This window comes from Canis lupus, chromosome 26 (genome assembly GCF_048164855.1).
Source record: "Canis lupus baileyi chromosome 26, mCanLup2.hap1, whole genome shotgun sequence".
NCBI lineage: Eukaryota > Metazoa > Chordata > Mammalia > Carnivora > Canidae > Canis > Canis lupus.
Genome location: NC_132863.1, coordinates 32,276,318 through 32,300,650, shown reverse-complemented (window position 1 = coordinate 32,300,650; position 24,333 = coordinate 32,276,318). Strand labels below are relative to the sequence as shown.

At 38.6% G+C, this 24,333-nt stretch overlaps 1 protein-coding gene across 13 annotated transcripts in view; it reads left to right on the top strand.

Moving 5' to 3' along the window:
* Positions 1–24,333, top strand: part of PTPRT (protein tyrosine phosphatase receptor type T) — a 1,036,563-nt gene that overhangs the window by 778,480 nt on the left and 233,750 nt on the right. For all 13 annotated transcript variants that reach the window (XM_072801053.1, XM_072801054.1, XM_072801051.1 and 10 more), the window contains exon 12: positions 7,755–8,028. In XM_072801053.1, coding sequence (XP_072657154.1) covers positions 7,755–8,028 — 274 coding nt within the window. The remainder of the gene's footprint in view (positions 1–7,754; positions 8,029–24,333) is intronic.

The following is a 24,333-nucleotide window of genomic DNA, read 5'->3' as shown; positions in this document are numbered from 1 at the left end:
TAAAACGATTATCTGGAGATCCTCTTTTTAAAAATGTACTAATGCTAGATCCTCACCCCTAGAGATTCTGATTTGGTTGATTTGGAGTGAGGCCAAGGAATAGCATTTTTAAAAAGTAATTTTAGAAAGAATATTTAGAATGTACAGAGTTGAAAACTACTGATCTTGAGCAACACATATCCTTTTTTTTAAAGGTTTATTTATTTGAGAGAGAGAGAGAGAGAGAGATCAAGCATTCGAGTGGGGGATGTAGGGGGAGAAGCAGAGGGAGAGAATTTCCAAGCAGACTCCCTGCTGAGTGCAGAGCCTGATGTGGGACTTGAGCTCACAACCCATGAGATCATGACCTGAGCTGAAACCAAGAGTCAGATTCTTGACTTACTGAGCCACCCAGACACCACAAGCAATACACTTATGATTTTGAGGGGACTGTTCTCTGCCCTCACTTGAAAAATCACGGATAATCTCAACAACACTGGCTAATTGAATTCATTAAAAAGATCATGGTTGATCAAGTGGAATTCATTCCTGGGGTACAAGGATGGTTCAATGTACACAAATCAATAAATGTGATACATCCATCCCATTAATAGAAGGAAAGGTAAAAATCATATGATCATCTCAGTAGATGCAAGAAGAACATTTGACAAAATTCGGTGACATTCATATTTTTTTTTTAATGTCAGCAAATCAGGTATAGAAGGAATATACCTCAGAATGAAACTATGACAAGCCCACAGCTAAGATGCTCAGTGATGAAAAGTTGAAAGGTTTTCCTCTAAAGTAGGGAACAAGACAAAGGTGCCCACTCTTAAAACTCCTATTCAACATAATACTAGAGTCCTAGGCAGAGCATTCCGGCAATAAAAAGAAATAAAACGTATCCAAATTGGAAAGGAAGAAGTAAAATCATCTCTGTTTGCAGCTGACATGATCTTATACATAAGATATAATATCGTATATGATATATATGTCATATAATAACTATAATAAAAGAATTATAATAAAGAATAAAAAATTCAATAAATAAAGTTGCAGGATACAAATCAACACATAAAAAGTAGTTGAATTTCTATATACTAACAATTACCTGGAAAATAAAGAACACAATCCCATTTACAATAGCACCAAAAGGATAAAATACTTAGGAATAAATTTAAGGAGATGAAAAATCACTACACTGAAAAGTATAAAAATGTTGATTATAGAAATTGAAGAAAACACAAATACATGGAAAGATATCCTGTGTTTATGGGTCAAAAGAATTAATACTGTTAAAAGTCCATTCTACCCAAAGTCATCTGTAGATTCAGTGTAATCCTTCTCAAGATTCCAGTGGCATTTTTACAGAAATAGAAGAAACAATTCTAAAATTCATATGGAACCACAAAAGATTCTGAATAGCCAAAGCAGTCCTGAAAAAAAAGCTGAAAGCCACACATGTCCTGATTCAAAACTATATTACAAAGTTATATTAATCAAAATAGTGTGGCAACAGGATAAAAACAGACACATTGATCAATGGAACAGAATTGAGAGGCCAGAAGTCCATGCATATATGGATATATGCATATATGCATATATGTCAAACTGCTATTCAAGAAAGGATACTCAATGGGGAAAAGAAAATCTCTTTAATAAATGGCATTGGAGAAACTGGATATTCACATGCAAGTAAATGAAATTGGACAGGACCCCCTGTCTTGCACGACTCACAAAAAATTACCTTGAAATGGATTAAAGAGGGCAGCCTGGGTAGCTCAGTGGTTTAGTGCCGCCTTCAGCCCAGGGCATGATCCTGGAGACCCTGGATCGAGTCCCACATCAGGCTCCATGCAGGGAGCCTTCTTCTCCCTCTACTTATGTCTGCCCCCCCTGTCTCTTATGAATAAATAAAATCTTTTTTTAAAGAAATGGATTAAAGACAATGTAAGACTAAAACATAAAAGTCTTAGAAGAAAACAGAGGGGGAAATTCCTTGTATTGGTGTTGGCAGTGATTTAATGGAAATGACCACCAAAAGCACAAGCAACAAAAACAGAAATAAACAGGTAGTCTGTGAAACTAAAAAAATTTTCACTGCAAAAGAAATATCAACAAAATGAAAAGTCAGATTATAGAATGGGAAATAACATTTGCAAACCATATATCTGATAAGGGGCTAATATTCAAAATGTATAGGGAAATCCTACAACTCACTAGCAAAAAATAAAATAATTAATTAAAAGTAGCAAAAGGTCATGAATAGACAGTTTTCCAGGAAAGGTATTCAGTTAGCCAACAGGTACATGGAAATGTGCTCAACACCACTAATCATAAGGGAAATTGGCAAATCAAACTCCAATTAAAAAAATAAACAAAAAAACCCAAATGAGATATCACTTCATATCTATTTAAATGCCTGTCATCAAAAACCCAAAAGATAACAAATGTTGGCCAGGATATGAAGAAAAAGGACTCTGAACACCATTGGTAGAAATGTAGAGTGGTACTGCCATTATGGGAAACAGAGTGGAATTCCTCAAAAAAGTTTTTAAAAAGAGAATCACCCTATGATCCAGCAACCTTACTTCTGGTTATATATCCAAATGAAATGAAATCAGTGTCTCAAAGAGATATCTGCACTATGAGCCTCATGCAGTTTTGAAGTCTTGTAGCTTTTTAAGAACTCTATGGTACATTTGTGAGACACTAAATATACAAAAGGCAAATAGAATCTTAATGGTATTCTAAAAATAGTTTTGACCTTGCAGATCACCCCAATGGGCCTCAGGAATACTAGGTGGGCTTCCATTGCCTACACTGGGCCACCATGGCTTCCTCCATCACATGGGGTTGCTTGCCTTGCTTTGCTCTATCCAATGGCTTTAATACCCAATTGTTTGGGAAGGAGCTAGAGCAGGGCAGTAGAGAAACCTTGACTTTTACTTTTAACTAATGAGGTTGGTTGTGGTATTGATGAGTTAATTCTAAAATGATTTTGTGTGTATTGTGTTAGAGAGTACGTGAGTAAACAATACTGATGTTAGAAATAAGTATTTTTGCTGCAGAAAAAAAGGAAAAATAGGCATAAGGAAGATGAGGAGGAATCATGTGTTAGTGGATTTGAATTGACAATATCAGTATGAACCAATAGATATGAATTTATGAAGCCTATTTCTGGGAGAACATGGGCCCAAATGTATCCCTTTCTGAAGCTAGGCACTCTTCACCTGTGAGCTCCAGCATCCTGTTACCTGACTTCAGCATTCTGAATGGATAACAGTCCCTAGCTGGAGATCTCTTCCCCAGATACACAAAGGGGACCATGGGATGTATTAGTGATCAATGGATGGCTCTGATGGGCCCCTGGTCCCTGAAAGAGGAGCACCCATTCTCATGCAGACCATTAGGTCAGAAATTAGAGGGGGCAGGAGGCTCTGGTGTCAGGGTCCTCTAACACCTGCAGAGGAATTCCTGCACATCTTGCTCTTCATGGTGTGTGAAGCAGCTGTTCTATATGGGCTGGAGTCTTGGGACATGAGTCTAGAGTAGAGTGTTCTAGTCTCAAGAGACACAAACTAGAGGATTGAAGTTGTAGGCAAGCCTGAGTCTGAACATTTGGGGAGAGACGGCTGGGGGCCCCAGACACTGCAGCATAGAGAATCAACAATGGATTTTGAAGATGAGCTGTAGGGAAGAAGCCAAAGCCAGGGAAGTGAAAGAAGGTACAAACTTTACCTTCCCTGTTTGGGTGGGGCTGCTTTCGGGGCTCTGCCAGAAGAGACTCTTGGAGAACTTATGTGGAAAATATGGTCATAAACACCCATCTTCTCACTGGAAGAAATAGAGGGGACATCACAGGAAGGGAAAATGTCTGAGTAAATGCTATATGTTATGAGGTGAGCATCTTAAGTTCTTCTCTTATACTATCAGGAATTTTCTACAAAAAAAAAAAAAATCCCTTCTTTTTTACCAAATGCTCCTGAATAGTTTATTGCGTCCACTTCTTTTGCACTCAAGATACATCTTTTGGGGAGTTCTCATTTAGATGTGATTTTATTGTTACCAGCAAGCTGAAAAGAGCTGAGATCAATGTATTTCCAAGATAATGGTGATCAGAATGAAGTTACCACAGGAAACAAGAAGAAACTGTCTTGTCCCCCAACCCACGCACCCCCACCCCCACTCTCACTTCCTAAAACGTATGATCAGGGAAAGGATTGTTGCATGGCTTGCACATGCCATCTCTTCCTTCCTCCCCCTTCATCAGAGTTACCTGATCTTTGAGAGAGGCTGGATCCCTAGACAAAAAATTTATATGACAAAGTAGTGTATGGTTTTCTGGCTGCAATTGCAGATTTGCCTCTGAAGGGACAAGCCGTAGGTACTGTGGGTCTGAGAATATTGCTGGCTATACATTGGCACATTCATCCCAATTGTATGTGAACTGTATGTTGACAACACAGCTTAACACTCCCCTCCTTTGCCAGGCTTTGTGATTTCAGAAGAAGTTGGGTAGGATAGAGCTATATAATTTAGGCCAAGTAAAAAATACTCAGAAGGCCTTGTATACATTTTGGTGCCTTACAGAAAAAGAAGGAAGGTAGAGAAAAAGAGAGGGATAGTAAACTATAAATGAGATGTCTGGCTTTCTGTTTTGCTGCAATTTGACAATCATGGGGCACTGCTGTCTGCCATCAGCCCCAGCATCTTCTATAATCTGGTTGCTAAGTGGAGTTGAGTTGACAAGTGAGTTGTCAATAGATTGGTGGCAAGATCACAGGCTGACCCCTAGAGACATATTTTGCCTCCCTCTGTGGCCTTTGGCAGCATCCTTGTGTTAGAGCCCAGCAAACACCCACTGCTTAGCTGTTCACAACTGTGGAATCGCATCCCAGCCGTGGACATTACTCAGGCTAGCCTTGTGCCTCTTCTTGATCCATCCCATCGTAGTATAGGGCCAAAGACAACAGAAAGGGACTCCAGGAATGGGATCCAGCCCAGTGAAGCTCCTAAGGCTTTTTGGTTCTCAATTTAGAGAGAAAGGGTGACAAGAGTCAGGAATGGCATGAGATTTTTGGGCATAGAAACAAAAACAGAGATCTTATGTGGACGGTTAACCCAAGAGTAGTACTGGGCCTCAGGGGAAAGCAGGGATCAGAGCTCTTTGCAACCCCTGTTCTAGGGATGAGGCTGTTCATGCTTCCTGACCTGGTCAGGAGGGCATAAGGGCTGGATAGGCTGAGTGCCCCCAAGCCCAATTCAGTATTGTAGGTGCCGCCACAAGCCTCCACAGGTGGACTCAAAAGATTGTTGCTCCTTCACCCTTCATTGCCTTTTGCTTTTTCGGTCATAGATTAGTGTTGCATGAATCATGAATCCTCAACACAGAGTTCTTAATGCTCTAGCCAGATCCAAAGCTTTACTTGAAACTGCTGTTAATATATAAAGCAATAGGAGTCCTGAAAACTATCAAAGACCCCCCCTCCACTTCCACCTCATGACCTCTAGTTTGGGTCTTGGGTCTTTGCGGTGTCTTTCAGAGACTGTTTTGAGCTTAGCTGTCCTGATAAACAAAGTGATTGTACCATTGAGAAGGATGCCACAGTTGAGGAGGGAATGAGCTCTGAAGTCCTAATTTAATTTAGGCATTTATTAACTTCAGTTTTATGAATATATATGGGTGATGTCGCACACACTCAGATGTCACACACATTGAGTTGTACACACCTTAGGTGACATTCATCTGCATATCACACCACTCATTCAAAGAGTATATATGTTTGTTCAGTTTCTGTATGCCCATTCAAGTTTCCTCTGAGTTTCTAGACACCTGGTCCTTCAGATGCTCATTCAGGCATTGTTCACACACAGTCGTAGTCTGCACTCACAGAGAGGTGGGGCACATTCACTCACATACCACTCACATGCCCTTCAGTCCACTAGTTCTCATTCAGATGTGCCCATCAGACAGCACACATGCTCACTGAGCCATTGCTCACCTCAACTCAGATATCACCTCTTCTAAGTGTGGCAAACATTCACATCTTCTTTCTTTTCCATCTATATCACTGACAACTCCCATGCTAAAGGACATTCAGGGGAAGACTTGCCATATTGAGTGTGTCATGTTTTCTTGGGTCAGTCCCTCTGTATCTTTTTTTTTTTTAAATGAAATAGTCCTGTGATTCTGTCTTTGCCCAAGTTGTACTTATTAACCAAATGTCTTTAGATGGACAGCCCAAGTTAAGAATGGTAGCCCTAACCACATTCCATTTTCATAAACCATGTGCTAGCTTGCAATACCATCTTTAAATGATTGGTTTGGGGCCACTACTGCAATAACTTAATTAATTCACAAAATTTTCCTGGGGGCACTCTTTGGGAAATTGTTTTTTTGTCTTAGATCAGGGGTCCCAAAGGTCTATGCAGTTAATGTCTTCTAAAAGAAGAGCATTTATTCAAGAGAAATACAAACTGTGGGCATTCAAAGAGATTGTAAAATGCTATCCAATTTCACAAACTTTAGGATAACTTTTATAAAAAGAGCTTACACATTTGTCATATAGCTGGTATTCAGTAAAGGCTTGGTCATCTCTCTCCACACACTAGCACCTTCTTTCTTCCTTCTAAGTTGAAGGAAATGATACAAGATTACTAGACAGGAGCTTGGAGTATTCACCGTTTATCCTGATTAGGGAATCTGCATCCAGTCATATTTGGTTTCATGCCTACTTTCAATTTTAACTCAATTTAATTTGGTTTGCTTGAACAAGCATTCACTGATCATTGAATGAGTATTAGGCAACCTACTCAGCAGTGTATGGTGGGGGAAATGATGCAGAGATAACAGACACAGCTCCCACTGTCCAAAAGGTCATAGTCTAGCCAGAGAAATAGTAGTTTCATGCACATATTGTTGCAATCCCAAAAAGATATCCAGTAATGAATTGTAGGGAAATTAAGGTGGAAGACTCATTCAGATTGGGAGGGTCTAGATGGACTTCACTGAGGAGATGAAAGACTCAGCCTTTAGGGAAAGGCTTCCACAGGCAGAAGTGGATGGCACTGCAGGTTGAGGAAGCATGACCTGATGATGGCATGGAGTGGGATTACAGGATGCTTGTGCAATAGCACGGGGTCTGGAGCAGCTGAAATGAGGGATTCATCCTAAGAGTTTCCAAAAGACAGGCTGAAAGCCAGGCATAAGTGTCCTCAATGGCAAGATGAAGAGTTTAGATTATATCACTTGGATAATGGAGAGCTTATGAGAGTGCTTGAAGAGGAACAATATTATTTGTTCAGGAAAATCAATGAGTTGGCTAGTTAGATGATAAATAAGTTAGAGGCAAAGAGACCAGTTGAGTTCAGGTAATAAGTAAAGAAGTGTCCAACAAGGAGAAGGGCAGGTACGGATTGCTGATGTCAACAGAGCCTTTTGATTACAGAGGCACAGTGAGATCTAAGTAGGTAGGAATAGCGAATGGGCCCCAGACTCATGATCTCACCACTTGATGGATAATGCTATACTTTACTAAGGAAAGAAAAGTAGAAGGAAGAGGCAGGTTTGTTGGGCTTGGGACCATGTTGCATTTTGAATATATTCAGGATGAGCTGTCCCTGAGATCTCTAAATGGAGATAGACTTCTACAAAGCAATGAGTTTATTAATTCTAAAGCTCAGGAGGGAGGTTTAGTTGTAGACAGAAATAATGATGAACAACAAGTTCATCCCTCCAGATAGTTGCTCATCTGCTTCTCTTTCCTGTCCAGTGTTTATCAGCTGGTTGTCAAGGAGGAACGACTTCAGAAGTCACGAAGGGCAGCTGACATCATTGAGTGCTTTTCGGTGCCTGTGAGCTATAGAAATGCCTCCAGCCTTGATTCTCTACACTACTTTGCTGCTGAATTGAAGCCTGCCAACCTGCCTGTCACCCAGCCATTTACAGTGGGTGACAATAAGACGTACAATGGATACTGGAACCCTCCTCTTTCCCCTCTGAAAAGCTACAGCATCTACTTCCAGGCACTCAGCAAAGCAAATGGAGTAAGTATGGCCACATAGAGGCCATTTCTTGCCTTGTTTGTATCCTCCCATTCTCAAATGAAAAGTAGCATGGCTTTAGAGCAGAGCTTGACAAACTAAGCCCTGTGGACCAAATCTAGCCTCATGACTTATATATATACTTTTTTTTTTTTTAGTACAGTAATGCCTATTCATTTATATACTCTGAGGCTACTTTGATTCTATAACAGAATAGTTGAGTAGTTTAGACAGAGACTTTATGCCCCATAAAGCCTAAAGTATTTGCTCTCTGGCCCTTTACGGAAAAAATTTGCACACCTCAGTGGTGCCTGGGTGGCTCAGTCAGTTAAGCATCCAACTCTTGATTTCAGCTCAGGTTACAATCTTGGGGTTGTGGGATCAAGCTCTGCACTGGGTGTGGAGGCTGCATAGGATTCTCTCTCTGCCTCTCCCTCTGCCCCTCCTAACCCAACCCCACATGCCCACATATGCATTCATACTCTGTCTCTAAAAATAAATAAGTCAAAACAATAAAAGATAAAAAGGTCTTTCAGATCCCCTTTGGGCAAATCACATGCCTATCTGAGGGTTGATTTCCTCACCTACAAAGTAATACCTATCAATTTGTTATCTGTGAATGCACTAAGCATGTTGTAGTTAATTAGTGCATATGAACTCTTTACCATTACCAATAGTCACATTAGAAAATACTTTCTTTCTTCTCCCAAAGATAAGATAACCTTTTTTAATGTCAAATATTTCTTTGGTCAAAATGGGATGCCAGTCATAACATCACAAAAGCATAGGGCTAGAAAAGATCTGAAAGGTTACCAAATACCCACTTCTCTCCCCCTACACCTAAAACAATCAAACTTACAACATCACATTCAGCTGGTGTTAGTGCTTATTCTTGAATATCTCCAATGACAGAAAACTCACTTCTTTATATAGTTAAACTTTACTGATCTTTGAGGTGGCTGTGGCTTGAAATATATCTCTTATTATAGCTTCTACCAGTTGCCCTTGGTCCATACCTTTAGGTCCCAAGAGAACCACTCTTTCAGTTACATAAGATCATTCCTACTGTCCACCTCCCCTCTGTTCAAACATACCCATCTGGTCTTATTTTCTGCAAGTTCAGTATCTTTAGTTCCTCTTAAGACACAAGTATTTTCCATCTAGAATGGTTTTGTGGACATATTTCAGGTTTCTATATCTCATTCAACAAATATAGAACAAATAGTGACATATGCTAGGTTCTATAGTTCCTATTAAGGTTACACTGTAGGTGCCCTCCAAGAGCTTTTATAAAATAAGGGAATATGGTGTGTGCCATGTTCCACAGTATTTCTTCTCACAGAAATGAGAAGCTCACTGGAGAAGGGAAAGCTGAAACAAAAGCAAGATCTGGTGAAGTGTGTGGAGAGTAGCCTCTGTAGGCTCTGGTGGCCAAGATAGAGAGTTTAGTCTGTCGGTGGCAGTCATTACCTTACAAGAAACCTGGATTGAGGAACTAATTAACATTTTAAATGTCCACATAGCCATTTAAATTCCACATTGGTATTTCAGTTCTGCATTTATTACTTGCTCAAGCAACATTCCTCACAGAGAGTTTAAAACTACAAAGAGAAGCCGCCAGACTGCCTTCCATCTGTCCATCTGGCCTTCCCTCTGCATGAAACACTCTGATGTATTGAGGAGGAAGACATAAAGATGAGCAGAAAGCATCTGGGGGCCCATCTTGTTCCTGGTTCTCTGTATCTCAGACTGGCCAGTTTATTGATAGAGCACAACTCTGAGAAGATGTGACTTTTCCTGCTCTTGGCAACATGTCAAGAGGTGCTTTTGGGTTTCCATGCTGTGAAGAAGAGTAGCAGCTGCACTCCGTTCACTGTCACATTCCTACCAAGACTCTAATAAAAACCCAGCAAGAGACCAAATCTGTAGAACCCAAGAAACTGACAAATGGACCCCAGGAGGCATTTCCTCAACCCAAGCATTGTTGGCCCTTGAGCAGAACAGCAGGTGACACAGGAGGACTGTGGGAGGTTTTGCTTCCCAAACTGCAGCACAGTGGACTTTCTCATGACACAGAGTGTTGCCATTGGGAAAAAAAGTCACCCCACCCTGAAGCTACCTCATCTAAGAAGCAGTTTCTACTACTGCTTTGAGATGAATACATAACAATAATTACTTATGCCTTTGATCCCACACCACTGTGCTCCTGTTTTGGAACTAAGATTTGCAGGAAGGGAATTAAGAGAATTGGGTGTGTGCTTATGCCAACAGTCTTGAGTGTGTCATTGGCCTCACAGGAACAGAGAGGAAAAGCTGTGAAGCTGGGCACTCAGTGTGTTTGTTTTCTTCTGGCAAGGGAAAAACTACACACTATGTCAAATTACTGTGTTTAGTATTGAGTTTTACTAAAAAGAGTTAAGTTAAAGGGTCATAGGAGCAGAAAAACCATTCACAGCCTAACAAATCTCTGCCTGGCCCCTCTCAGATTTCTCCACCTTGTAAAGGGCAGCAGACAATGCAGTTAAGCCTGGAGGATTTTTGAGGAGAAAATGTTATAACCCACAAATTCCTTATCAGCCAAGTCGTTGTTCTTGTGCAAATACATCAGAAAGACATTCTCAGTATCCAGGGGCTCCCACATGCCCTGCTTCTAATAAATCATTCAAAGGGCAATTGACCAAGCAATGAAGAAAAATAAAGAAATCAAGAACAGAGATATATGGAATGAAAAGACCCACAGTGAGCATGGAAACTAATTAAACATAGTGTAAATGCTAAATAATTGGCTATAAATATGTTATAGAAGAGAAGGTTAATACAAAAACAATTACTTAAAGAGAAAATGTGTAATGTAAAAAATTAACAATTGTACTCTGGGTCTATAATTTGTTATTATGTCAACAAAAACTTAAAAGAAATTGAAGGATTGATGAGTGTAAATATATGCCAGTTTCCCCACTTTAGACAGGATGGAATAAATAACTACTTCATTTTTGATACTAAGAATTTTTGAAGAGTATAGAGTTTTAAACATAAAGGCAGCTTTCCAGTCTATCCTTTAAAATGCCAGAAAACAACAGTCTACAAAGAAAAGGTGAAGTAGCAAAGGAAACTATAGGTAAACATGAAAATCAGTAACTATAAAGCAAGCCAGAAGACAAAAGCACTAGGTTTGACTTTTTTTTCAAATGGTGCTTTGTTCCTCTCATAAAAGAAGAAAAAATATCTTGGGTCAAGATATTTCTATATCACTAGAAGATTAAAACCAAAGGATAGGGCAAAGTCATACTAAATTAAAACAAATTAAATGAAAGTAAAAATGGCCATTTGTTGCAGGATGTTTATGGGCCAGGTTGAATAATTCACTATCAATCTAATTTTATTGCTCCCAACCTTATCTGCAAGTTTCAGTCAGAACAGGGTAAGAAAATTTTAGGGTCCAGATACATTTATTCTATGGATATTAAGGAGAGGTTTTTTTTTCCATTTTAGCAGAATAGCTAAATAGCCTTCATAATCAGACTAACTACATTCAAAACCCTATTGTATTAGTATACTAGTATACTGTAATACTAATAGTATATTAGTAAACATCTAGGAAGCATATACTTTACGTCAAAAAAGGCACTTCTTGGGGTGCCTGGGTGGCTCAGTGGTTGAGCATCTGCCTTTTGCTCAGACCATGATCCCAGGGTCCTGGAATCAAGTCCCACATTGGGCTCCTTGCAGGGACCCTGCTGCTCCCTCTGCCTATGTCTCTGCCTCTCTCTCTCTATGTCTCTCATGAATAAATAAACAAAATATTTTTTAAAAGGCACTTCTTCTGAGTCCCTAGAATAAGGCAGCAAGCCAAACAAACAAAAATCCCTGCCCATAGTGTTTATGTTAAAAATAAATACATAAGTGAAATAATGTGTCAAATAATTAGTCATTAAATTTAGGAATGTGAAGGTTGCTCATTACATGTTGACATAAGGTCTATGTTGACTATTAATAGGATGAGGATAAGGACATTTTGTAAACTCTACAGTAATCTATATGAATGTGGCGTATTTTAATCCAGCCCTATAAACACTATGGAGAGCCCAAGTATGATGTGCATTATGAGGCATGGTGCTCAGTTATTGCAGGCATTTCTATGAAGTGCAGGTTGTTGACAGGCACTTTTATTGGGAATTTTGATCAGATTAGTAATATCACATTTACCCATTGTTGCTTTCTTACATGAAGAAAACAAGGGCAGTGCTGACCATCAGAGCACTGTCCTTGGTGCTGAATACTCACTGCCAGTCTTTCTTGTGAATCAGGCTATATTGTAACCATTTGTTTTAGATGTAGCTATATTATAGATCTATTACAGCATTTTAGAATTGGATGATTTTGCAATGTCTCATCTAACGCAGACCAGCAGCCAACAAAGAAATCTCCAATAAAACATTCTTGGCAGGGCATTATAGAGCCTCACCTCGACCACTGCAATTCTCTGGAGGAGAAGAGTTGACTCCTTTGTGGAGCAGGTAAAATTATTAGAACTTTCTTCCTTCTATAAAGTCAGATTTGGTCTCCTTAACTCTCTACTCTTGGGCACCTGTGGTGATTTGGACAAATCTAATCTTTCTTTCCCATGTCAGCCTCTTGGAGAAAATATGACAGTACCAACTACCATCTTTGGCCACACAGGCTTTCTTATTGATATTTTAATGTGAAGTTACTTCTGTTTCTCACATGGCATGATTGTCCGTATCTCCTTAATCCTATTTATTCTGTACTCTCATAGACATATTCCATTTCTCCAGTGCTCTCCTTAAAAAGTGGTGCTCAGAACCTGCGTTGTGCTTCAGATATCATTAGACCACACCTGCTACATTTTCACTATCCCTCCTCTCTTTACCATTTTCTAAAACATTATTTCTCAAACATCCCAAGGTATTTTTTCTCTCTTTGGGGCCCTTATGCAAGTACTATCTTCTCATTTTTCAGGCCTCATCTTCAGTGTCCTATCCAAAGGGAACTTTCTAGTCTTGTTATCTAAGACCTGTCCATGCCAGTACACACTTGCATGTTAACCTATTTTTCTTTACAGCACTGAGCATATTTTAAATTTCACTTGTTTTTGTGTAGTGCATGACTCCCTCTTTAGACTGAGAGCTCCAGGAGGTAGTAGCTCTGGTTTGTTTGCTGATTTATTCTCCATACCAAGTACAGTATTTGACAAATGTAGATACTTGATGATTGTTGGATGGGTGGATGAATGATAGTATGGACTGTTTCTCGTCTTCTGTGACTGTTTCCTCACTTACAGAATCAAAATGGTTATACACATTTCACACAGTCATTTTGAGAATTAAATGAGGAATGATATTAAATTCTAAAAGGCACCAAATACGTTAAGTGTCAGCACAGTCTGAATTTCCATCCAGTGGAGCATGAGATGTGGTTCTGAGCTATTTTCACCACAGAGAGATGACACCTAAAGGACCTTCATTCCATCATTATAGTAAGACTTTTCCCCAGCTGTCTCATTTCCCAAGCTCCGGGCTCCTGGGCAGCCTTGATTTCCTCCGAATCTTCCAAATGGTACCCAAAGTAGCTGTCTCAGTTGTAAACAGCAGGTGGGTGCAGTTTTTCATTGTTTCCCCCACACACACACTCTTCCCAAAATGAGGTCTGCTGAATCTACTGTTCTCTGCATCCCCACCACCATTAGCCATGATTGTGAAGTTGAAAGGACCATAATTAATGGTTGGATGCAAAACAAGTGTGGCAAATTCATGCAAATATCCACCAGAAGCCACCTTTTCTTGGGCAGGGCTGTTGTACATGTTCTATACAGAGGGGAAAACACTTTCCTTGCCATATCTTTTTCATCATGTAGAGGCACATTTAACCTGGATGATGCCTCTGCCAAATGGTGATCTAAATAAGAAAAGTGGGAAGTAGAAGGGTGATTGTTCTCATTCTCCCGCTTTCTCTTCCAGCTCCTGAACTCAATTGCCTCTTGAGAGCAGTTGGAAGCCAGATGCTATTTTGAATGGGTCCTCATGTTTGCAGTGTAATCACATTATAACAGTTAGGATTATCTAGGTAGAGCTGGGTTAGGGGGAATTCTGTGTTGCTGAACGTATTGGAAGAAGCTATATTTAGTTGTGTCCAAACACTATTAAAAGAATGTTTGTACATAGATTGGTTTTCTGCGGCATAGTGGGATAGAAATAATTGAGAGGCAGGCATCAGACAGACCTGGCTTTGAATTATGGCTATTTCTAGTGATGTGAACTTGAGCTGTTACTTAACATATCATGATGTATGATGAAATTAATGATCTACATTCCCCAAATTTGGAGAAAGTAAATGAGAAAATCCATAGAAGTCACCTGTCACAATTGTAGTATTTGTTCTCTTTTCCCTTTTGCTGGTTTCCTGCAACTCCTCTCCTAAGGGAGAGAAACGTTGGAGCATCCTTACCTGACCTCAGAAACCATGTCTATGTGGCAGCTGTTGACTGCCTTGACTCACCCATGACTTAATTGCTTCCTAACCCCATTTCAAGTTTTCTTTTTCTTAGTTTAATGTTTCACATATGGTTCCAAGCCTGACCTCTGTTCTTGTTGAATCTTAGAAAAAATAGATTTTGTCTTTGGGGAGTAATCTTATTCCTCCCAACCTCATGTCCTGATCCTCTTTCTACTTTAGTGACTGCTCACATGTCATGTGGGAAAAGCTCAGGTGGACCAAGGAATGAGAATATGTGGGAGACCCAAGATCAAAAGAGGTTAGAGTAAAGATCACACAGGATCTCTCGTGGCTTGTGTCTTAAATATTCTGTCAGGGAATGTATAAGAAAATTTCTATATTGGTTAGGACAAACTATGCTATAGTAACAAACAACCATGAAGTTTCAGTGTATTATCAGGAAAAAAATATTTTTCACTCCTCCTACATGTCCAAAATGGGCTGGCTGAAGGGCTCTGTTTATCCTAGTCATAGATGGGCTTGGGCTAATGGAAAGCCCATCTTGACATACGCTTCCACAATCACCAAAGCAGAGAAAGAGTAATATGGCAAACAGGGCACTGGTTCTAAAGTTCCACACAAAATGACACACAGCACTATCACATTCCGTTGATCAAGGCTAGGCATGCAGCCATGCTGAACTTCAAAAAGAATGAGCCAGTGCTTCCAACTATGTGCCTAGAACACAAAGTAGGATATTTGAGAACATCCCTAATGACCACCACACTTCCCCCATTATATACCATTATGAAAATTTTCCTTCAAATTCCCACAATACCCACACTTACTCTTGAAGCACCTGTGCAGATCCTATCACAAATCCTGGGAACTTTCTGTTTTTGAGCATCTACTGCATCCCAGACACTAAGAAGATAGTATCACCTGTGCTACTTCCTGATTTGTCTCACAAAGTGACTCCATTTAAATCAGTGGACGGATGGACTACCAGAAACACCCAACAATCTTAGAGAATCTCACTTCCTTCATCCTGAAGAAGGGATTTTAGCTACAGGTTTCTTTCTTTATCTCCATGGATTCATGGTAAAGAAATATCTAATATTTTCTGTGACACTATTCCACTTTGAAAGGCAATGGTTCTTCAAGTCTAGCATGCAGTGTGGTTGAGAGGCCTCAGAAAACTTTAGACCTCTCCCAGCCATCAGAGCTGGGAGAGCTGTTTATCCAGAGTAACAGAAAACTCTGAACCAAAGACCTCCCACATAGCCTTTTTCTGACTTGTTGCCATAGTCCTATGTTAGGATGTGTTTCTGGATATCATCTCTGTAGCAGCAGAGGATTGAAATGGACATTTGGAATCCAGGGTTACCACCAAAGCCTTTCTGTAACCATGTTGAAGGGCTTAGGCCTGTTCAATGTTCCTCCCAGTTCTGTTCTGTCACTAGACTCTAGGTTTCATGCCCCATCAATATGCCTAGCCTTGCTTCCCAGTCCTCGGATCCTGGGCTCCATCCCACCATCTGAGCCTTAGCACCTGCTTTTGAAAGTTCTGAAATTCTACAGAAGGCCTGCTGGGGCTCAAACTTCTCTTTCCAAGTGACAGAGAAATTCCCTGAGTGTCACCTTGTACAAATACCAAGATGAACTCTCCCAGGTTGCTAATTTATTTTTCCACTCACTTACAGTTCCTACAGATTTTATTATCATGGTATGAGACCTGAGGGACCAAGAACATTTTCCTTTTGATACAAATAGATTTTAGGCTCATTTGGAAAAGGAAATGAAGGTTACCCAAATGTTGACAGCTGATAATCTTGTCAGCCTAAGTCTTGGGGCATCAGTGCTCCAGCCCTCAGTCCTAAAAAAGGTTCGTGGAAATAGTAGCCTTAATTTCCACATAGCAGGAGTTTCTGCTTCCATTCAAAGCCAAGAGTCCCCATGAAGTTTGGCTCAGTTGGCCCCCAAACGGTGAAAAAACTTGGATACCTCTGAATTTGGAAACTGGATCCAAGGGTTTAAAAATTAGCTCATGTTTTTCAGGTACTTAAACTGAATACTGGCCTGCTAAACTTCAGTTTCCCCATCTGTCAAATGGGGTGAGATGTGCCCTCCCAAGCTCACTTTGAGAGGAATAAACAATAGGTGTGATAACTTTGTGCACATTCCTAAGCACCTTTTGAAAGAAAATATTGCTAACATGAGTATGTGTGTGTGTGTGTGTGCAAATTCAGTATATGTGTATATATACATAATACAAACATTTTAGCATGTGTACATAATTATGTTGTATATATATGGATATGTATACATATTTAATGAAAATTTTAAGTTCACTCAGTGGAAGAAGGATTATTGTTACACCAGAGGCCTTAATATAGGTGGTTAATGAGATAGAACATTATCTCTACCTCTTGAGCTTCCTGGAAGTGAAGGCAAAAAGAAGTATATGGCAGATTAGCAAAGTTTCTCTTAGGGGGAAGAAAGAAGCATACATGCTTTTCATGGGAGACACTAGAAGGGAAGCTTATCATATACATCCTTATATTAGGAGCCCTAAGGAGATACTGGCCAATATTATAATATCTTTGCTCCAGCACTCCATTAGCCCCTTCTCCATTGACATTATGATACAGTATTAAACTGTAATTTAATGGAGGCATTTACAGTCAAAGATTCTGTTTCTTGTGCTCTATAATAGCATTAATGCCACTAATTAATTCTATTAAATAAGATTAATGAATCTCAAAGTTTTTTTCCATAGGCATTGTTGATGAATATACCTAGAATGAGGTCTGTTGCATAGATTGGCACTGACCATCCATGTAACATTAGGAAAGTATTTTAGACTTTCTGAATCACATTCTCATTTGGAAAATTTCGATGCCTATGTTATCAACTTTATAAAAATGCCTGTAAATATTAAATATGAAGATGCATTAAAATTTTTTATCATGGTGCTTAGCATACAATAAACACTCAATTTCAACTATCATCAGAATATCATAGGTGATATATATGAGTTAGAATGTGGACGTGTACTAATGAAAGAAAAAGCAAAATCAGTGGGTGTACAGGGGTGCCTGAGTGGCCCAGTTGGTTAAGCAAGTGACTCTTGGTTTTGGCTCAGGTCATGATCTCTCAATTGTGGAATCAAGCCCGATGTCGGGCTCTATGCTCAGTGCAGAGCCTGCTTCAGATTCTCTCTCTCTCTCAAATAAATCTTTTAAAAATTCAGTGGGTGAAGAGACTTACAAAATCCATCAATCAAATTTGAGTAGACTGCACAGGGTTCAAGAGGAGATAATTCAGGGAGGAGAAACAAAATCAGTGAAGTCCATTGTGTATAGAGACACCAGTTGGTGCAATGGATGCATCAAAGAGAAAGGAAGTGTCAGACTTCAAAGGGAGGTTAAGAATGCACTTACAGGGAAACAAGTGGGCAGTTCTGCAAGCCCTTCCTAGAAACTGAATGTTGGTTAAGTCCAACTTTTACGTCATGGCCCTCAATTTTGCAAACCCATTAACTCAATTTAGCAGTCTACAGAGTTGATGAGATTGACATAAAAAGCCTATGAGAGACTGATGGAAATATTAAGCAACAACTTCTTAAAAATTGTTGTTCATTTCTCCTCTCCAAAAAGATCCCTAGGTCTTCCCTATTTTAGAAATCTAAAGACACCTCACTTTTATATCCATTTGTCACCAAATCTTACTAGTTCTATACTCTGAAATTTTCTTCAGTCCATATACTCTTCTCATATCCAGTATTACCATCCCAGTCCTGAGTATCATCATCTCTTGCCTCGGAAACCTCAATAGCCTCCTAATTGGTCTTCCCACATCCATTCTTACTTGCCTCAAGCAAGTGTAAATTGCACAATTACACAGCAAGTGTAAATTGATACTGTATGTATCTTCATTTAACAGATGAGCAAGCCAAGACTCAAAACGTGCCAAAGCACATTCCAGAAGCAAAAGACTGAGCTGGATTTGAACTTTTGCATGTAAAAATGCCATTAGGCAGCCTTGTACATTTAGCACCTTGCTTCATGCTGACTCAGAACCCAACAAAATGGAATCTGGCTAGACTGAAACCAGCAGGGGTCCTTAAAAGACCTCAGATTCCCCACACATCCACATTTATTTCTTTTTCCCCCAAGATATGGCCAGCCACAATCCCCTGCTCAATCTTGAAACACCTGCTGGCCCTGCCGTTAACATCAACAAATAATGAGGAGCTGTACTAATAACAATTATCATAATAAATTGGCCTTTGATTACATCTGTCACCTGAGAATTTCAAAGACTTTACAAACATCAATTAGTAATTACAGCTCAAAGGATCTCTCACTGAGAGCAGTGATCATTAAGGTCAGATAAGAGCTGTGCAGGGAGGCATGAAGGACAGCTCTAGCTTAGGTTGGTTTAGACCTGGGAGTCCCCAGTCCCTGGTGGAAGGTCTACGCCTATCTCCATGAGGCCCAGCAACCACACTTCTGACATCCCAATTAGAGTATAATTCTGGTACTGAGGAATGGAAAGCATGAAATTTTGTGCTGGAAGGGAGTTTATATATTGTTCTGGTCCTTTAATACGACAGAAAAGGCTCTAGAGTTGGAAAGTGGTTTGCCCAGGGTCAGAACCATGACTTGAACCCAATCTCCCAGTTTATCTGCATTTGTTTACTCTGAAAAATTGTGTCATCATTGGCCATTCTTTCTCTGTAAGAAGATGATGATGATAAAAATCCAATAATCATTTATTAAGGGCTTACTCTGAGTCAGTGGGAGAACACACAGGTAAAAAGCTACAGTCCCTGCCCTCAGAGAACCCACAGTACAGTGGAAAAGACAGTCATGAAAACAAATGTGTACAATAAATCATATCAGGAATCTCATTGGTGGAGTACCCAGTGTACAACTGGTACTCTGGAAATGAAGGGTGTGAGAAGGTGCTTAGGAAAAGTTTTGTAGAAAAAATATTTCAGCTGAATATTGAAGATAAATGGATATTTCTCACATAGACAGGAGGTCAGAGGACTGGGTGTGTCCTGCAAAGGAAGCACCTGAGCAGAGATTCGAAATGTATCATTCCATGATTTGGGGAGATTTGATAGGATAGATTCTGAGATATAGATAGAAAGTGAGAGAGAGAAGGGAGTAGATAATGGGGAATGGAAGGAGCTTGCATGCCATGCTAAAAAAAACTTAGAATTCGTTCTCTTGCAGACAGGGGAAATGATCTTGTCAATAATCCCAATATCAATTTATTACAATAATAAAATCATGCATTGTATACTTCTTTGTATCTCTCGGGTACTTATGCATTTAATATTATGTTCAGCCCAGTGAGCTGTGCATTGGATATTGCTACTATTCTGAAGATGAGGACACCATGGCTCAGAAAAGATTGAGGAATTTACCCAAGAAATTTGCCCAGGGGTTTTACCCAAAGTCCCTCAACCAATGAAAAACAAAACTAGAATTTGAATTTGTAAATCACACATTTTTTATGGCATGCTTAATATTTGCCAAGTGCTGTACCATCAGTGAAAAGAATGAGCAAGTCTCTTGCCATGGTCTTTATACCTAGTGAGGAGCATGGAAAGTTGACAATTAGTAAAAACACAAATAATTTTGTAGAGTGATGGGTTAGAATAGAAAAGAGTGGTGTGATGTGACAATTGAGGAACCATTGGGGAAGGCATCTTGAGGAATTAACAGATAACAGAACTCAAATGATGAAGACATGAGAGTTGCAAGGTATTCCAGGTAGAGGGAACAGCAAATGTGTAAATGCCCTAAGGATGAAATAAATTCAGCAGGTTCAGGGATTATACACTAGAAAAATCTGCCTGGAGGGAGAAAGTGGTTAAGAAGTTAGAAGAGATAGCAACATTGATTTATGGAGGGCAGTAAGAATCAAGGGGAAGAGCTAGAATTTTACAGGTAGTCCACCAGAAATCCATTGGAGAGTTTAAATGGGGATTAGTGGTATCTGTCTTAGGCAATTAAAAGATTACAGAGAAGCATAATTATCAGGTCAAGAAAGGCTATAGGTAGAGTGGACAGGAAGCTATTCCAGTCATTTAGGAAAGAGATGATTGGCTATTTAGATTAGGGTGGTAACAACTGAAACAAAGAGAACATAGTATATTCAGTATATGGAAAAATATTTATCCTCTCCCTTTAAGAAATTTGTTAATATGGAAAATTTCAAACATGTACAAAAAGAATCGTAGACCCATTTTTCTATGCCCATTATTCCAACAATAATCAACCTATAGCCAGTCTTGTTTCAGCTCTATCCTGACTCACTCCCTCTGCTCTGCCAAATATTTCAAGATAATTTCAAACTTAGAGAAAAGTATTAAGAATAGTATAAAGAGCTTTCATAGACTACTGAAATTCCATAATTCTTACGGATTACATTTGCTTTACCATTTCATTCTCTCTTCCTGTCTCTGTCTCCCCACCTCTATTTGAGTATCGATCCATCAATCAATGATCTATCATCCCTTTATACCTCAGTGCTTCATTGTGCATTTCCAATACAGTACAATATAATTACCAGGAAATTAATGTTGATATAACCCTGTTAGCTCCAGTTTGCCAGTTGTCTCAGTTTTGTCCTTTCCATTAATTTTTTTAAATCTTGTCCAGGATCACATGTTGCCTGTAATTGTCTTTTCTCTTTAGATTCCTTATATCTCACCCTTTTCTTGGATTTCATGACCTCCTCTCTCGAAAATTACAGGCCGGTTATTTTGCAGAAAGTCCCCTGTGTTGGGTTTGCCTGAGGCTTGCTCATGATTAGATTCAAGTTATGCCTTTTGGGCAGGAATACTACAAAAGCGATGTTGACTTCTTCCCAGTGCATCAAATCAGGAGGTACATAATATCCATGTGTCCCATTTTGGGTGATGTTAAAATTGATAATAAAAGTGTTGTCCACCAAGGTTTTTCTCACTGTAAAGTTTCTATTCCTTCTTAATGTATACGTATCTTATGAGGATTTATTTATAGGCTACATAAACATCCTGTTCTTCATTGAACTTTTGTCCTTTAGTTTAACATTTGTTGATGAGTCTTGTCTGAATCAGTTATTGGTAATATGTCTACCAAATGATGTTTTTCTCATCTTATCATTTGTAATTTATGCATTGGTTAACATCTCTTGTGAGGATGGGCTCTCCTTTTTCCCTTCTTTTTAACATATCATTTATTTCTATTAGTGAAAATTCATAGGTTCTTACTATATTCAGCCAGTGATAACCCATTGCCATTATTATTTATTTTTATACTCAGATTGTCCCAGTCTTAGTGGTAGCCCCTTTGGGTTGGTTCCTGAATCCTTTTTTTAAGATATATTTTGCCAACTTGCAGTCATGTAAAAATTATGCATGTATCTTCTGATTTTTGTTTTTATGCATATATACATTTATATCTCTTTTAATAGGTTATAAGTTTGATCTATCAGTTTAAATATTTAAATAAGCAGTATATGGCTTCCATCTGTCCCTCTGTTGAGGTCCTGCAAATATAAGAAGTGTACTGTTAGGATAATGCCTATGTCCTTCTCATATTTCCCCATCAGTTCTTTAAAACTTGTTTTATTTTTCTGGTACAATTTATTGTGATTTTTCTAGGCCAACTGCATTTCCTTTTAGTGGAGAATGATATTTAAAAGCCAAGATCTGAGAGCTACTATGTATCGTTGCTAGTAAGTATGATTGCTTCTAGGCTCTCACAGTGGACATAAACACAAGATATATATGTACCTATATACTTCCATGTATCTATCTGCCTGCCTAACTATCTCCTTATTAAAAACCAAGAGTTCATAATGATAGCACCAATTCCATTCCAACATCAGAGGATTCATTTTAGTCTTTACCCTTCCCCTATTTTAACTCATTTCTCTGGCAGGGAGAAATTTGACTTTCATTATTCTCAACACATTTACTTATTTGTTCATCCCTACAATACCCAGAAATTATTCAGAATTACTAACCTATATAATTTTGTAAAACAAACCAATTAACTATGGTTCAACATAGGCTTATAGATAGACTATACAGAATATTATGTTCAAGGTTAGTTAGTTATTTTTCTTTCTCTAGGGTATGGTTATTTACTGGGAATATAGTCAGGTTTATTTGGTTCTTTGTTACTAATTTTGGGTTCCCTTTCCCCATTCTTACTGCTTTTTTTGGATATGTAAAATATTTCAGCATGGTTCCAAAGGTGTAAGCTGTATAAAAGAAGTACATGCAAAAAGGTACATACCATTTCTTTTTTATCCCATTCCCACCATCCCCTGTGGGAAACCAATATCAATATTTCTTGTAGATTGTTGGAAAAAATTAAGAAGTTCATGTATCTTTTATTTCCCCTTCCTATAGGAAAGGTGACAGACCATGGATGCCTGGAAATCAATATATTAGTTCATAGAGGTCTTCCTCATTCTTTTTTACAGCTGCATAGTATTTTATGATGTAGATATATTTAGTTTATTCGGTTACTCTCATGTATGGACATGAGAGTCCAGTCAGTATGGACTGACTATTCCCAGTATTTTTCAACTGAAGACATTGTTGTAATAAAAGAATGTATGAATATATAGTTCTGTATTGTTGGAGGTATATCTTCAAAGTTATACATAAGAAATTTTATCTTGGCTATTGGAAATAATGCTGAGACAAATGTAGGGTGAATACATCTTTTTGATGGAAACAACCTAGGTGTCCATTAATGGATAAAGAAGATGTGGTGTGAAAGTATATATGTATATGTTTTATGTATATACACACACACAATGGAGCACTACTCAGCCATAAATAAAAGAAAGAAACCTTGCCGTTTGTGACAACATGATAGACCTTGAGGATATTATGCTAAGTGTAATCAGTCAGAGAAAGACAAATACTGCATGACTTCACTTATGTTGTGAAATCTAAAAAACAAAAAGCAAATAGACAAACAAAACAAAACCCAGACCCATAGATACAGAAAACAGATTGGTGGTTACCAGAAGGGAGGGGGTTTGGGGGAGAGAAGAATGACTGAAGGGGATCAAGAATACCAACCTCCAGTTATAAAATAAATAAGTCATAGGGTAACGTATAGCATAGGGAATATAGTCAGTAATATTGTGTCAACTTTGTATGGTGACAGATGGTAACTAAACTTATTGTGGTGATCATTTCATGATGTATACAAATGTTGAATCACTATGTCATATATACCTGAAACTAATAGAGTAGTATATCAATTATACCTCAATTTTAAAAGAAGCAATTTTATCTCAATAGTTTTAATTTCCTTTCTCTTTTTATAAGTGAGATTAACATATATTTTAAAATATATTTTCATATATTTAGGAGACATTTTTGAATTACTTCCTTATATCTTTTTTTTTTTTTAAGTAAACCCTGCTTCATCCTGAGGCTTGAACCCATGACCCTGAGATCAGTAACTACATGTTCTACTGAGGGAGCCAACCAAGTGCCTCTTCTTATGTATTTTGCTCAGTTTTTTATCAGGCTTTTTACATTTCCCCCTCAATTTCTAATGTCTATATATATATAAAGGATATGAACTCTTTATCTGTGATATATGTTACAGTTTTTCCCAGGTTATTTATCTTTTGACTGCTTATAAAAGTGTTTTTGCCATACCAAAAAAAAATTTAGTAAAAAGCATCAACTTCTTTTCTTTTATTAAATCCAGACTTTGAGTCATAGTGAAAAACCTTTTCTTACACCAAGTTTATAAAGAAATTCACACATATTTGTTTCTATTAGTACTTGTATACTTTCATTTCTTTACATTCAAA